The sequence below is a fragment of the Clinocottus analis genome, unplaced genomic scaffold (assembly GCF_023055335.1).
Source record: "Clinocottus analis isolate CAN_PGR_092001 unplaced genomic scaffold, fCliAna1.0.p SCAF_7, whole genome shotgun sequence".
NCBI classification, from domain to species: Eukaryota; Metazoa; Chordata; class Actinopteri; order Perciformes; family Cottidae; genus Clinocottus; species Clinocottus analis.
In genome coordinates, this window is record NW_027176229.1 from 11,509,201 (window position 1) to 11,523,577 (window position 14,377).

The window sequence follows — 14,377 nt, forward strand, 5'->3', positions numbered from 1 at the left end:
GATGTCACATTGCAGCATGCAACATGGTCTCCATGTTGCCATTAAAGCGCCATCACACAAGACTAATAGGGCCCTGGCTGCAACGGTCACCAAATGTATTTTCCACTTTAATGCCTCACGAATACATCACATGCTACAAAACAGAATGGGCGACATGGTCAGATGTAGGATGGCAAAAAAAAAAATCAACGCTTACCTTCCATAATGAAAAACTAAACTCTTTATTGGAGCATAGCATGTTGTTTTTGTCAATAGCAGGCCGACATCTCCAAATAAAAAGGCTCAACATATCACTGACAAAATAGAAAGTGCTGCTGTAAAATAATTGCTAAATTGCAGACAGAGTGATCTTACATAAACCCATGATTCTTTCATTTTGCTGTAAATATCTGTTGCACAAATGAGAGCAGCATCACATTTCTTTCTCCAAATAATTCAAATGAAATTTATACAGTACACTACAGTATACAGGCCCAGCATGATGCAGCCTTGTAAAAAAACTCAAACTCAACGTAAAACTTATCAGTCTGATACAAACTGAGAAAGAGGCTCATGGAATCAAGATTAGTATTCATCCAAGTTATCAGCTTTGGGGATGGAAAGGCCTCGGTCCTTCAGGGCCAGCAATTTGACTTTGTCCGTTTCCTGTTTGGCTTGCTGCTGCAACCGTTGCTCCTCTAGAATCTCTTCAATGGAGACCTGCTGCAGGACTGTGTCGCAGGGCTTATCCACATCCTACAGAGACAGGGATAGCATTTCATCTGTCACCAGACTTGTGAAAAACTCATCACACATATGTACACCAGCAAACATCTCAAAAGACACAATGTGTATTATAAGACACTTTTTATGAAAATGCATCAGTATTCAACTACCATTCCAGCCTGCATGCTGACTCCCCACTGACAACTCCCCTTTTCCAAGCAATTAAAACATGAATTAATGAATGAGTGATAAATTAATAAACAAAATTAAACTGAAATGGCAAATCAAACCAATTATCTGGCTTTTGCAAACCTCTACTAGCACAAAAGATGTGGAGCACCGAGCCTGACAATAGTAATAGTGTATTGACAGCAACTGTCTTAAAAATAAAAATGGTATTACAAAATTTGGTACTATGATGCATATAACATCTCTGCAGCCATCGTTTGTTGCTTACAATAAATGCTATACTCGCTTCATGCTGTACATCCTATGCAGCTGTCGAGGCTGTGCTGCTGAAAAAGAAGTTCAAATGACTACGCCCAAGTTACACGTTTCTGTAGGTTCCAGATATCTTAAGACGTTTACAAAAGATATGTTATAATCAATTAGGCTCATCCTGTCACACTAAAAAATAAAAAAGGGCTGATATATCAAAGAATCCGAGCGGTTGGATTTACTTTGTTTGCAACCTAGTCATTCACCGTCCGAAAGTAAAAAGATACATACGTAAGCTGTGGTTAATAAGCTTTGTTTTACAAAACACATTTCACTTGTTGTTTCCAAACAATCTTGCTTGGATCCTTGACCTCATGGTTATGAGGAAATGCACTCCAACATGTACTTGTTTGTGAACGACATAATTTGGATTTAGGCAAATTGAATGTTGTCACAGTTTATATAATTTAAATAGCATGCCAAATACACAAATAAAACAGTGATACTCTCACTTACTATCTCTCCAAGCAGCACCACATTTTCTCCTCTCACAATGAATATTCCTCGAGGGATGTCCCCAAATTTCTTCCCCACATGGATGCGCTCAACTGTTTGATGAAAAACTAAATTCGCTGGGGGGGAAACAAAAGAAACAGGTTAAGTAAATTAAGTGCAAGGTATTATAGAAAGGACAACATCTGAAATAAAAACACCAGATGTTGGGAATAGTATGGACATTTAAATTGAGCCTCTATGGAGTTAGCTGAAATGCTTTGGCTTGTGTTGCACCCTATGAGTAAAACACAAGTGTGCGACAATTAAACGAGACATACCAAACTGATCAATGCTTCTGAGGTAACCGATCAGTGTTCTGCCATCTCGGAGCAACACCAGGTGCTTCTCTGCATGATACAACCAACATAAGCATGTTTAATTACAACATTATACGGTCACAAGCGATCCACTTTGAATCTGACACGATGCCACATTTTGAAACGATTTTTGCGCAAACCATGGAGAAGCGGATCCTCCGACTTACTGTCGATGTCGTCAATGAGACTTGCTGTCCCTGGTACGTAGTTCATCTTGGGCTGTTTTTTTATTTGCTTCGTGTATCTTTATGCAACGTCAAGCCATGAATGTTTGAAAATGTTGTTTCTTTCAAGTGGAGTACAGGAAGCGTCTTTATACACGCCCGGGATCAACTTCCTGTAGTTGATTAACTGTTTGAGCGCTGCAACTCAATTTAATGTCGATTTATTTTATTTTTAGGACCAGTGCTTAAAAAACACATTCAAATAAACGTAACAACAAATTGAAATAGTAGATAACAGATTTAAATAGTAGTTTATATACAACATAAGAGGATATTTAACGACGTGTTTCCTATTGGCTCATAGCGTCGACCGAAGCGCGGGTGACACCAAAGATCGTATATAATCGACAGTGACAGATTCGGAACAATTCAACTATTTTCGCTTGTGCAGCCATACAACCATCTAAATTGTTGTTTTGTATCTTTCATCAAAACACAAATAGGCCTAGATAATTAGACAGTCGAGCGCCTGTATAATCTCACATCTGTCTGCAGCATGAGTATAATATTCCTCACTTCGTAACGAGGTTTGTGGTGTCATAAAAAAGCCGCAGAGTGAGAGCGCTTCTGGATAACCCGTGCTCTTCATTAAAACTATAGGACTGGCCGGGATTGCCGATTCTTGTTGCCGTTCCATAATTTCCCGAGTCCATTCAGTCAATCTCTACGTCTGTGGAAACGGCAGCATAGTTGTTTACAGTCTGGACCAACATCTCAGATACGCAACGTTAATTTGGTTAAAGGTTTGTCTCTTACAATGGCAATTAACAGGACGGCTTAGCTGACGCACCGTCATCTTCAAATGCAGAAACCTGGCTGGCCCTCGACGAGCAACTCGGAAAATACAAACGGAAACTGGAATAACACCATGGTGAGTGGCGGACACAACTGAGACAACCCCACAGCCTTTGTCCGCTGCCGTTTCGCCACTCTTTGAGTGTGCTCCATTGTTTAAAAACACCTGACGTCGTACAGAAAATAGTGTCAGGTAGCGCCGTGCGTGTTAGCTGGACGGCTAACGGAGCTAGCTGGCATTATATAACAGTTACCGTCGGACTACTTGTTCAGCAGTAGCCCGGCTTTGTCACGTTCATCTGGACGTGACGACACTGCTGATGGCAACGTTGGAGGTGACTGCAGTTGTGTCAGATCGTATATGTTTGAGAAATGTGTCTCCTCAAAAGTCAACGTGGCCTGTTTTCGGCTAGCTCTCTACAGTATTTATCTGCTCTGAGCTAAACATCTTCAGCAAGCAATGCATTTATTATTGCCATTGTTTACTGTGTTGCTATATTTTCTGGGATAGGAGGTGATGTTGAAAGCATGTGGTTTACAGATTCCGGTGGCTTGTACCAAAGACAGTTCGTCAATTAAATAGTACTCTTGCAACTCAAGGACAGAGCTATTCCCTCACATAAACTCTTCTGTGTGGTGATCTGTTTTCACAGGACGCTCCTCAGTATCCGGGCTACCCCTCACACTACTGGTATCCCCAGTCTCATTCCACAGGACACTATGCAAATACCTACCCATCGGGATCAGATGTTCAATCACAGTACAATCAACAGGTACAACTCAAGATGCAACATAACCCGGCCCTCTAAACTGATTTAGTACAGTAGCACTAAATCTAATCATTATCTTTAAGTCTCTTAAGTGCTTTCACCTTTCCCTCACATTGTCCTCAACAGTCAGCTGCTTTGTCCGAACAGTAACATCACCAGATGGATGGATGGATAGATAATTGCTTTATTGATCCCCCTAATGGAAATTCAGGATACCATGATACATTTACACACAGACAATGGTATGTCAGATAATTCAAACCCTCTTGTGCTTTCCCTGTAGGTAATGCCTGCAGGTTATCCAAATGGCCACGGTGTCTACAGCCCAGCGCAGAGTCAATATCCAACAAGTGGTTTCCACCCATCCAACCCTTTCTACTGTGCTGACCCTCAGAGACCTGCTCAAGGTCCTTATCCTAACCAGGGTTGTCCTGCAGACCAGAGCAGTGGGCCGTCTGGGCAGCCACACGCTCCACACCAACATCATCACTATCCTGGTCCACACTGTCAAGGAGTGAGTAAATTTAAAATGTTGGATTTGCCAAATATAACATGACTATTCATTGTCTTTGACCAACATAAGCCATAGAACCACTTTTTCTTTTGGAGTAGTTTTAGAAATACTACATATATCTGTCTTGCCTCTACTCTCAGGGTCCTGGATATCCTCCTGGGGCGTACCCTCACTACAGTGAAGGTGGTCATGCAATGCCTTCAACTCCCCCATACCCCACTGGCCAGCCTCTCCATCCAAACCCTCAGGCTGATGCTTGGGCGCACTCTGGTGCATATGCCCCCCCGCAGCAGCATTGGCAGACAGGTCAGCAGCCTCCACAAAACCACTATGGAAATCCTGTCCGTCCAGCACATCCTCCAGCATGGCCAGGGACTGGAAGTGGTGCTCCTCCACCGTACCAACCCAAGGTATGAGTCTACATCCACTGTATTTCAATGTGTTTTTGTGATTCTTCAATGATGCAAAAATAAGTCTGAAATAACTCTCAAATGTGAATCATCTCAATCTAAGAAAATCTTAACAATCATTTCTTTTATTGTGCTGTAGGAGCAACAGCACCAACGTGCTCCACAAGTGGGACCTAAACCCAGGCCGACCTCATCCCTAAATCCCCCCAATGGAAAGCCTGCTGAAATAAGTTCTCCTCCCCAAATGTACAACAAAACCGGGAGAGGTGATCCTAATCCTTCGCAAGGTGAGCCTTTGGCCCCAGTCCAAGGTCCAGCTCCAGTCCAGGCTGGACCTTATCCCCTGAGCGATAACCACAGCCTAGCTAAGGTCCAACAGGTCATGGCCAGAATGCTACTGCTCCAGGAGGATGTTGATGAGTTTGTTGGCAAAAAGACAGACAAGAGTTATCGGTGTCTGGAGGAACTGCTGACCAAAGAGCTGCTAGTGCTGGACTCTGTGGAGACTCGGGGACAGGAAAATGTCCGGCAAGCCCGAAAGGATGCTGTACAGAGGATCCAGGCTATTCTGGACCAGCTGGAGAAGAAAGCCTTCTGAACTGGACTTATTTACTAGTTTATGGATCTCTACGTCTTGCTGTTTTCTTCCATGGACACAGTCAGGGTCAAGTCTACTCTCGTGTTCTCTCTGAGCTGTGTTATCTTACTTTTTTTTTCCACCACTATGATATAAAATGCCATAAATAAGTGGCATGGAAATAAGTGACATGGACCCGAGGCCAAGGTGGAGCAATTATTTCTACCTGGAATCAACCATTGAAGCCCAATTATACTGGTAAAAGTGATATGATGGTGTGACAAGTGTAAACTGATAGTTGTACGCATTGGTGACTTTCAGCCTCAGTGAATGACTGTGCAGACTTCACAACCTGACACTCTCGCTCAGCTTCTCTTTTATGTCATGCCTTTGCCAGCATAATGCACGGCAGAGTCACAAGATGATGAATTTAGTGCCACATGGCAGCGGTTAGTGGTCTATAACCTGTTGTTCAGATTCATGCTGTCCCTCAGGATTGTGGGTTGGTTTCAGTCTGATCCAACATCTTTTTTTCATCTCTGTCTGTTTGCACGATATTGTCCTCCCCTCCAATAGAGGCCACACTTAGTTGCCCATTATCTCTTAGTTCCCCATTTCTCTGCAGGAATGAGCAAAGTTTTCCTTTGTGCACCCAGTTCTGCATGTAATGTCAAACGAGCACTCGATACAGTCCTAACATCTCAAAGCTCGTAATTGGGCCTAAAGCGATGCAGATTAGTGGAAAAAAAGAAGAAAAAAAAACCATTAAAATTGCTTTCCCTATTATTCCATCTTTTAGATGAAATTTCTTCCTGAGTGCGGATCTAGAATCAGACCTACATATGAATGCCATGTATTTTACTCTAGGAACTACTGTTATGACAGATATATAGGACATAAGGAAGTTTAAGAATTACTTGAAAATGTTAAATTATGTTCCTTTTATCCCTTTCCGAATGCTTGAAATATATATGTATATATACATGACAAGCAAGTGAATCGTATTTTCAGAATTAAGTGTTCCATCAGTTGCTGTATGTACGTCAACATTTTTAGTAATGTTTTGTGTTTGATGACTACTTTGTTCACAGCACTTGGATCAAGTGTTTCATTTGGACCCGGTTTTTGTTTTCTGTCACAATAATAACCTTGTTATACAAATCCAGATTTGCTCTATATTCTATTTTCATGTTAAGAGCAAATCTTTTTTTTCAATCATTAAAAAAAGTGCCATATTTCAGGGGGTGGTTTTATATAGTTAGAAAGAAAAAAATAAATAAAATATGATCACAAGCTTTGCATGGAAAAATCAAATTGCCTGTCAATGTGTTAATTTCCCTGTGCTGTTCACTTTCTGTTTAGTTGGAGAAAAGCTGTACAGTTCAAGATGTAATGCATGTTTCCAACACAAGATGGGAATCTTTGCCTGATAAGTATTTCCATTATTAAGTGAGAAAATTGCAGAGAAATAATTAAATGTCAGTATATTTTTTAACCTGTGATAAATGAATTAAAAAAATTTCACTCACAACTATATTGTATACAAATACAGTTTAGAAAGCAAATTCAGCTCTAAATGGATAAAGAGGACATATAAAAGAGCATATTTCATTCTAAAAAGAAAATCCTGTTATAAAATTTAAGAATGAGAAATTGCTTCTTTTTTGTGTAGTGGCAATTGCTGCATGAGTAGACCCTCCCTGCGTCTGCCATGTAGCATACTGGTCTTTAAATAGACAGCTATTCTGATGCAAAGGCATAATACAAGCCCCTGAGGGCTTGAGGCACATGGGCTGGATGCAATGTGAGGGTCAAATGACCTGACACACCTTGGAGCAGCCTGTGTTGAGTACATCTGAGGCAAAGAAGCCTGAGACTAAAATCAGTTTGGTACAGTGGTTCCCCACGGCTCGTTGGATTTCTCATTTATTTTACTTTTACTTTACTTTTACTTTTTACTCGGTAAACTAGGTGGCTATACTACCGCAATCTTTTTTGTTTTTGTTTTAGACTTTTCGTACTGTTTACTTTTAAAGGACTAGAAGTTGCCTCTTCGCAAACTGCTCTCTCACCGAAGGGAACACCACAGAAAAATCAATGTCCTATACGTCCAAGCTTCCTGCTTCATGGAATGATAAACCTCCTTCACGCAAAGTGGAAATTGACCTGAGTTCACCTGGCTTAGCAGTGTTAGAGTTGGAAAGACTTTTGTTTACTGGGAAAGCAATCATCAGCCATGCAGATGAAGTGTGGCCAAGGCTGTACATTGGTGACCAGTAAGTAACTCACTTTTTTCTAAATCACAACTCCCAACGTCCCTAAGGCCTTAAACCCTGAACCCTCAGGGAATTACTGTTGTCACCGGTTCAGTGTGCGAGGCTGTAGGGCTTGGAATACTGTAAATACAAATGGGACATATCACATAACAATGACAGCTTTGACATATTGTGGATACTTATTATATATTTTATACTCCCTGATTTGAACGTCTAAGATGCTTTTTCCTCACAAGATGAGAGGTTATTTCAAATAAACTATTTACTTGTCGAAAGACCTTAAATTACTAAGTAAAATGTTTGAATAAATCTGTTATATATATATATATACATATATATATATATATATATGCATGTATGCATTCCTTTTATTTCATGTGTTTTATGTTCCATCTCTAATCCTTAATATTTCTGTGCAAATGTAATTTGCCAGACTAAACCTCAATATGCCGCCCTCTTTGTTTAACTTTTGTGTTTACGTCTCCATGCTTCCACTGGAAACTCCAGGTTTGACCTCACATTAAACACTCAATGATTTGACAGTGGGACAGCACTAAACCCTCAAAGTCTCTGATTTCATAAGGGTTGAGATCTGCATTTGGTCTTTGGCTGGCAACAATGAATCATGGCCTTGTAAATCTGTGCGGTGTGTTTTACTTTCCAAATATTATTGTGTTGTGACAGAGACTGAACTGAGCAACCTTTTTACAAGTATTGCCCAAGACTAGACTTGGATTTAGTTCAAGTCTGAAAGGGGAACTGATCATAAATCAGATATAGTTGCAGAAGGAATAACCTGAGATCCCACAAGTTGCATTACACATTGGAGACATGCGTAAACTACAGCTTTGCGATGTCAAAGTTTACACTGATGCCTTTCCATGAAAGCATATCTCAGATCTCTAAATAAATTCAGCCTACATGCCTGAAGCAGCTTCTAAATATCAATTGATCCCTACATGAAACATGCAACGACACATGCAAATGGCTCATCAAGAAACACTTGCAACATTTGACTGTATATTCTACTGATTGTCAGTTCCTGTCAGTGAATACAGAGTGTTGTGCTTTTCAGACACAGTGCAGAGAATCGGGCTGATCTATCCAAGCATCGAGTCACCCACATCCTCAATGCAGCTCACAGTAAACGTGGAGTACAACCGGACATCTACGAGGGCATGGAGGTCACCTACATGGGCGTCGAGGCTCATGACTCCTGTGGCTTTGACATGAGCGTCAACTTCCAGGCAGCAGCAAACTTTATCCACAGGGCTCTCAGCAGAGGAGGTGAGAGCAGCTGGGTTAGCAGATGCATCTAAAGGCAGCCTGTTTTGACATTAATGTTGCAATGTTTCGCTGATTCTCAGGCAAAGTGTTGGTGCACTGTCATGTAGGAGTGAGCCGCTCCGCCACCCTTGTCCTGGCTTACCTGATGCTGAAGCAGAACCTGACTCTCGTGGAGGCCATTTGTGCTGTGAAAGATAACCGGGGCGTCATCCCTAATCGAGGTTTCCTCCGACAGCTCATCAAACTGGATGGGCAGCTATATCGCACACAGTGAACACTGCCTTGCATTACTGGTCAGATGTAGGTCCGGAACATAAGAATAAATGTGACAAAAAATAATTCAAGTTTCATGCATATTGTATGATACATGGATGTGAAGGCCCAGGGTAAGAAACAACTTGGAAGGCAGGGTAAGGTGTGAAAAATATTGATTTATTGGCCCAATAATATGTACAGTTTAAGGATGGGGAACAAAATCTTACCAAAGTGCCCAATAACAAACTGGCATGCAAGACAAACATAATAAGGTCCCTATCAAAGCAGGAAGCACTCCTGAACCATCTCCCATGGGCAGGGTATATAGCAGGATACATAGAGAGTCCATGTTAATTGAAGGGGGAGAGGAGACCCTCCCTAGTGGTGCAGAATAGCCTGTATGCCGAGGACACCCCTCTGGCTGAGGTAGCCTGGCACGGTCCAATTACCCAGGGCAGTCTATTTAGGCAGGTGTGCTGCAGAGGGGCCAGTGTCTTCAAAGGATCGTTGGCTAAAGGTAACTGACAGAAACTGTTAGCACTCATATCAACTCCAACTGTCTAAAGTGCATGCACTCAATATAGACAAGGGGATAGACAAGTGTTTAGTTCCCTCTTAAAGGTGTTTACTGCAGAGATCTAGAAAACATTGCCTCCTATTTGGCCTGTTGCTTTTATGGCTGGTTCCAGCCGTCACACTGATTTTCAGTATGCAGTACATGTACTAATGTTTTTATAAAGGGACTCCTATCATCTGATCATTTCCTGCATCATGTATTAATTGGCTTTAACTTTTAGTTCAAACATATTTATATTTTGTCAATTTGTACATGTTCTATGGATTTACAGTACGTTTTATAATTAACGTAATAATCTGATGCAGCTTTTGTTAAATGTCTGGCATTCAATTTACACATTTGTGCTACTTGCATGTAAAATAATCATTATGGTTATTTTGTATGATACAGTCTGTGTCAGAGACAATAATCATCACTAACATGTTGTCGTAAATGTTGCTGAAAAACACCATTGCAGTTTGGCTCGTGCTATCAACCTGTAGAGTCTCAGTTTGATGCAATGGTTAGACAGTAATCATTACACAGAACAAATGTGGGGCCAGAACAAATATGAGGTTGAGTTGAAGAATAAACAAATCCAAAGTTCAGTTGCTCTGATCAATTTTATGAAGAAGGGACAGTTACCCCAGTCCAGCCTGTGCTTTTCTATCTGTGCTTCCACCAGTAGAAGGTACGTGGTTAAAATAATTGAGAGCTTATTGTTTTAGCAGGATGTTTTTTAACATACAAGTTTATTCTGGCAACAATGTTGATGTCTTGAATTTGAGATTCAACTATGCACAGGGAATTGAAAAATCCTTTAACATCTGTCGAACGTTACAAATGTTAATGTATTGTTAAGAAACTCGTCTTAGCCTCTTTTTTGAGGTTCAATGCATTTAATGTAACTTCATTTATTTAAAATCGGATCCTCTTTAAACTTAAAGTATTTCTCAACAACATGAGTTTTAGTCAATCTCCCAAAATCTTTAAGTATAATTTATTCAGAGTACAACACTCAATACTTCTGATGACTTGCTTCATGAAGACTGTGGGTAGAGTTTAATCAGATTTGAATGACTGTAACCAAACAGCCAGATTTAAAGCACAAAGAAATGTATCAACAACCAGTACTGAACCAATGTTGTCAGAAAATGATACGTTTATGTTGGAGTCCATCATTCATACCAAGGGAGCTAAGAAAGATGTTTTTAAACCATGGTCATGGTTGCTTCTCGATCAATTACTGAATGAGTACTTTCAATAGCAAACATTGTGAAACCCAAATAAACTATATTGCCCTTTTGAACTTTTGTCTTAGCTCACAATGATGCATGCAGCCGTGGGTTTGTGGATCTTATCAGCAGTGATCTGTGTGGGGAGAGGCCATCTACATAGTTATGGTCACCATGATCATGGCAAAGATCAAGACACTGCACTCGATGGTGGTGCCAACAGCCTCTCAGTGGTGACTTCAGAAAACAAAGGGTTTGCCTACCGTCTCTACATGAAATTAGCAGCCCATGCTGACTCCCAAGGCAAGAATATCCTCTTCTCCCCATCCAGTGTCTCTGTTGCCTTGGCTGCCTTGTCCGTAGGAGCACGGGGGGAGACCCACCGTCAGCTTTTCAGTGGTCTGGGTTTCAATAACTCCTTACTGACGCAGACCGATGTAGATCAGGCCTTCCAGATGCTGCTCAAAAGGCCAAACGACACATCTCAGGAAGACACCAGTGAAGGGACGGCTGTATTTGTGGACAATCGCTTCAAAGCACAGCCTGAGTTCCTGGAGACCTTGAAGCAGTCCTACTTTGCAGATGGGTTCAGCCTTGACTTCACCCAAAGCACAGATAGCGCCAATACCATCAATAAGTATGTGAAGGAGAAAACCAACGGGAAGATAGACAAGCTGGTCGACAGCCTGGATCCAAACACTGTCATGTACCTCATTAGCTACATCTACTTCAAAGGTAAAAGGTCATGTGAGATGTGATTGGTTTATTGGCTTATTTTGAGACCACGCCTTTAAGTTTTATGAAAGTTGTATTTTTGTTATGCTCATCGTCAAACAGGAAAGTGGGCGACTCCATTTGATCCCAAACTTACCAAGGAGGACATCTTCATGGTGGATGAGAACAATAAGGTTCAGAGTTGTTCATTCAGGATGGTTTTGAGTCGCAGTAACGATGCATCATCTCACATTCATCTTGGCGGTCTTTTCCAATCAAGGGACCTCACGTTTATACTGTCATTTTCAGGTTGCAGTCCAGATGATGAATATGGAGGAGCGTTTTGATACATATTACGACAGGGCCATTAACACATCAGTCCTCCACCTGCCCTTCAACAGCTCTTACTCCATGCTGCTGTTGTTGCCTGACGACATGTCAACACTGGAGAGTGCCATTTCTCCAGCTTATGTCACCAAATGGTTGAAATGGATGACGTCCAGGTCAGGAGAATCTAAAATCTTCCTGAAATTTTTGGTTTCTTGAATAAAAGGTTTGACACTGTATAAACAACTCAGCTTGGTCTTGTAAGATCAGTCACTGTTGGATTAATTACAATATGTCTATTTCACATAGGACACATGATGTTTATATTCCAAAGTTCTCCATCAAGACTTCCTACAACCTGAATGATGTGCTGACTGAAATGGGAATGACAGACATGTTTGGCGATCATGCAAATTTTAGTGGTGTTTCAGATGGGCAAAAACTGGCAATCTCAGATGTGAGGAGAGATGATCTATTTTATTTCATACATTTTCTTTCCTTATATTGGATCGCTCTCATCTCTCTTATCCTCCATTACGTTGTAGGTTGTTCACCAAGCTACCCTGGATGTCGATGAGGCTGGAGCCACTGCTGCAGCTGCCACAGGCATTAGTATGACACTTCTGTCCTTCCGCCAAATACCTGTCTTGAAGTTCAATCGTCCATTTATGGTTGTCATCACTGAACGCAACACAGAAAAAATGCTCTTCATGGGTAAGATTATTAACCCAAACCTCTAATGAAATGGACATTTTGTGTTTGCGCAAGCACTGCTTGCTGTGAGTCACATAAAACACATTCAGAAAAAAGTCTTTGTTTGGTCTCTTTCTTTGTGATTCAGTCTGTAACAATCACTCTGAATGTCTGAGTGTTCATTTTTATACTAAAGGGTAAAATAATAAAGGGATAAAATATGATTGAAAGACATCAGAATTTGATATTTATCCTGACATATTTTTTCTGACAAATACTTTTGTGACTTTGTATATTATTTAAGTGTGTGGGTGGGTGGCTTCTATAGGTTCCAGCTTTTTTATTATAATTTAAAAATTGAGACATTTTGGTCCTTAAGCAATTCTTAAGCAATTAGTCAACCACACGGCCAACCAAACTACTGCTGCTGGACCCAACACATGGGACAACAAAAGGCAATATTGTGTTTAGTTCCCTCTTAACCTTTTTAGCCCCAAAGTGACCCGCGCGGGGCATGAGCTTCGAGAATTTAGCAGATCTGTGTTCAAGTAGTGATATGAACCCCAAATGAGTTATAATACTTGTTATTTTATATCATTTTTTTCAGAATTTTCTTGTGAAAAAAAATATAGTAAAAATATGTACTCAATTTGAAACATTACTATAAACACCTAGCATGACCTAATTTTTGTTGTTGCGACAATGCGTTTTCGAGCCGCTCCGAGTGTTTTCGCCCCCACTTTAAAAGGCCTAAACAACAACCTACAGAGTTGAAACACCCATCTTTGGAAAGATAATGACCTAAAGAACCAGAATCTGCAATACAATTCACAATAAAACAAAGCCTTGGCCTGTTACTAATGATTTTAGTCAAAAAAACTGTGTCGTTCGGTTAAAAAATGGAAATGTTAGAAGCTTTATGCCTAAACATGCTCTGACTGGTTGAAGCCTGTATTCAAAATCTGCAGAAATTCCACCTTAAGACGTGTGACGCGTTTGAAACGCGACATTCATACCCGGAAGTGAGTTACAGCACTTTGTAACTGCAAGACTGGATGCATTGAAAAACGAGACATCCCGGCTTAATCTGGACTTTTCAGGTACCAAACAACATCCACTCAGCTTAACCATACCTTGTTAGATTCGTAAGGACCTCCAGAATAACATAGATGTGTTTATTATTCTTGAACTCCGTTGTTAAGGGTAGTTATTAACAGAAACGTGAAAAGTAACTTTTGCTCGAAAAAGTGACTGGTAAGGTTTTTTGAGGTTACGGGTTTTATGTAATTTCATAAACTTAACGGTATTTTTTTATTTATCTGTTCGGATAGATCGCTTCCCCACAAGTCTTTACTGTATTTTAGTAATTTAAATGAAGTTAATCCAAGTTGTGGTTCCGGAGATATTGTAGGAAACGTCACTTGACCTTTTTGTTTTTATAATGTAATGGATGCAGCAGGTTTTTTTTGGGAGGAGGGGGGGGGGGGGGGGTAGGAAGGTGTTTACTGCGGAGATCTAGAAAACATTGCCTCCTATTTGGCCTGTCGCTTTTATGGCTGGTTCCAGCCGTCACAATGAATTACAGTATGCAGTACATGTACTAATGTTTTTGAAAAGGGACTCCTATCATCTGATCATTTCCTGCATCATCTATTAATTGGCTTTAACTTTTAGTTCAAACATATTTATATTTTGTCAATTTGTACATGTTCTATGGATTTACGTTTTA

The 14,377-nt window shown here is 40.6% G+C and overlaps 4 protein-coding genes across 5 annotated transcripts; 3 read left to right on the forward strand and 1 right to left on the reverse strand.

Annotated features, from left to right (window-relative positions):
• Positions 1 to 143: 143 nt before the first annotated feature.
• On the reverse strand, positions 144 to 2,343 carry lsm1 (LSM1, U6 small nuclear RNA associated). Its single transcript, XM_068566807.1, has 4 exons — positions 2,183 to 2,343; positions 1,977 to 2,045; positions 1,660 to 1,775; positions 144 to 735 (listed from the first exon to the last, which is right to left on the reverse strand). Exons 1-4 carry the CDS (start codon positions 2,226 to 2,228, stop codon positions 565 to 567), a joined length of 402 nt encoding a protein of 133 aa, XP_068422908.1. The 5' UTR covers positions 2,229 to 2,343; the 3' UTR covers positions 144 to 564.
• bag4 (BCL2 associated athanogene 4) lies at positions 2,090 to 6,800 on the forward strand. Of its 2 annotated transcripts, none has more exons than XM_068566805.1 (5): positions 2,090 to 2,215; positions 3,688 to 3,807; positions 4,088 to 4,318; positions 4,459 to 4,728; positions 4,868 to 6,800. In XM_068566805.1, the coding sequence occupies exons 3-5, from the start codon at positions 4,091 to 4,093 to the stop codon at positions 5,324 to 5,326; spliced, it is 957 nt and encodes a 318-aa protein (XP_068422906.1). In that variant the 5' UTR covers positions 2,090 to 2,215; positions 3,688 to 3,807; positions 4,088 to 4,090; the 3' UTR covers positions 5,327 to 6,800. The 2 variants fall into 2 exon arrangements, with proteins under 2 accessions (XP_068422906.1, XP_068422905.1); XM_068566804.1 differs by lacking the exon at positions 2,090 to 2,215 and adding an exon at positions 2,851 to 3,110.
• A 346-nt stretch (positions 6,801 to 7,146) lies between these two features.
• LOC137805291 (dual specificity protein phosphatase 26-like) lies at positions 7,147 to 9,233 on the forward strand. Its single transcript, XM_068605131.1, has 3 exons — positions 7,147 to 7,581; positions 8,657 to 8,868; positions 8,949 to 9,233. The coding sequence occupies exons 1-3, from the start codon at positions 7,403 to 7,405 to the stop codon at positions 9,140 to 9,142; spliced, it is 585 nt and encodes a 194-aa protein (XP_068461232.1). The 5' UTR covers positions 7,147 to 7,402; the 3' UTR covers positions 9,143 to 9,233.
• A 1,773-nt stretch (positions 9,234 to 11,006) lies between these two features.
• Positions 11,007 to 12,752, forward strand: LOC137805292 (serpin A3-1-like). Its single transcript, XM_068605132.1, has 5 exons — positions 11,007 to 11,649; positions 11,752 to 11,822; positions 11,938 to 12,131; positions 12,265 to 12,412; positions 12,501 to 12,752. Exons 1-5 carry the CDS (start codon positions 11,007 to 11,009, stop codon positions 12,693 to 12,695), a joined length of 1,251 nt encoding a protein of 416 aa, XP_068461233.1. The 3' UTR covers positions 12,696 to 12,752.
• The last annotated feature ends 1,625 nt before the right edge of the window (positions 12,753 to 14,377 follow it).

Coding starts and splice junctions, on each gene's coding strand:
- lsm1 (XM_068566807.1), bottom strand. CDS start 2,228: ATGAACTACGTACCAGGGACAGCAAGTCTCATTGACGACATCGACA. Junction 1,776..1,976: donor CAGAAGCATTGATCAGTTTG/GTATGTCTCGTT, acceptor TTTCCCCCCCAG/CGAATTTAGTTTTTCATCAA. Junction 736..1,659: donor TGGTGCTGCTTGGAGAGATA/GTAAGTGAGAGT, acceptor CTGTCTCTGTAG/GATGTGGATAAGCCCTGCGA.
- bag4 (XM_068566804.1), top strand. CDS start 3,042: ATGCAGAAACCTGGCTGGCCCTCGACGAGCAACTCGGAAAATACAAAC. Junction 3,111..3,687: donor GAAACTGGAATAACACCATG/GTGAGTGGCGGA, acceptor CTGTTTTCACAG/GACGCTCCTCAGTATCCGGG. Junction 3,808..4,087: donor AATCACAGTACAATCAACAG/GTACAACTCAAG, acceptor CTTTCCCTGTAG/GTAATGCCTGCAGGTTATCC.
- LOC137805291 (XM_068605131.1), top strand. CDS start 7,403: ATGTCCTATACGTCCAAGCTTCCTGCTTCATGGAATGATAAACCTCCT. Junction 7,582..8,656: donor AGGCTGTACATTGGTGACCA/GTAAGTAACTCA, acceptor TGTGCTTTTCAG/ACACAGTGCAGAGAATCGGG. Junction 8,869..8,948: donor CAGGGCTCTCAGCAGAGGAG/GTGAGAGCAGCT, acceptor GCTGATTCTCAG/GCAAAGTGTTGGTGCACTGT.
- LOC137805292 (XM_068605132.1), top strand. CDS start 11,007: ATGATGCATGCAGCCGTGGGTTTGTGGATCTTATCAGCAGTGATCTGT. Junction 11,823..11,937: donor TGGTGGATGAGAACAATAAG/GTTCAGAGTTGT, acceptor TGTCATTTTCAG/GTTGCAGTCCAGATGATGAA. Junction 12,413..12,500: donor AAAAACTGGCAATCTCAGAT/GTGAGGAGAGAT, acceptor ATTACGTTGTAG/GTTGTTCACCAAGCTACCCT.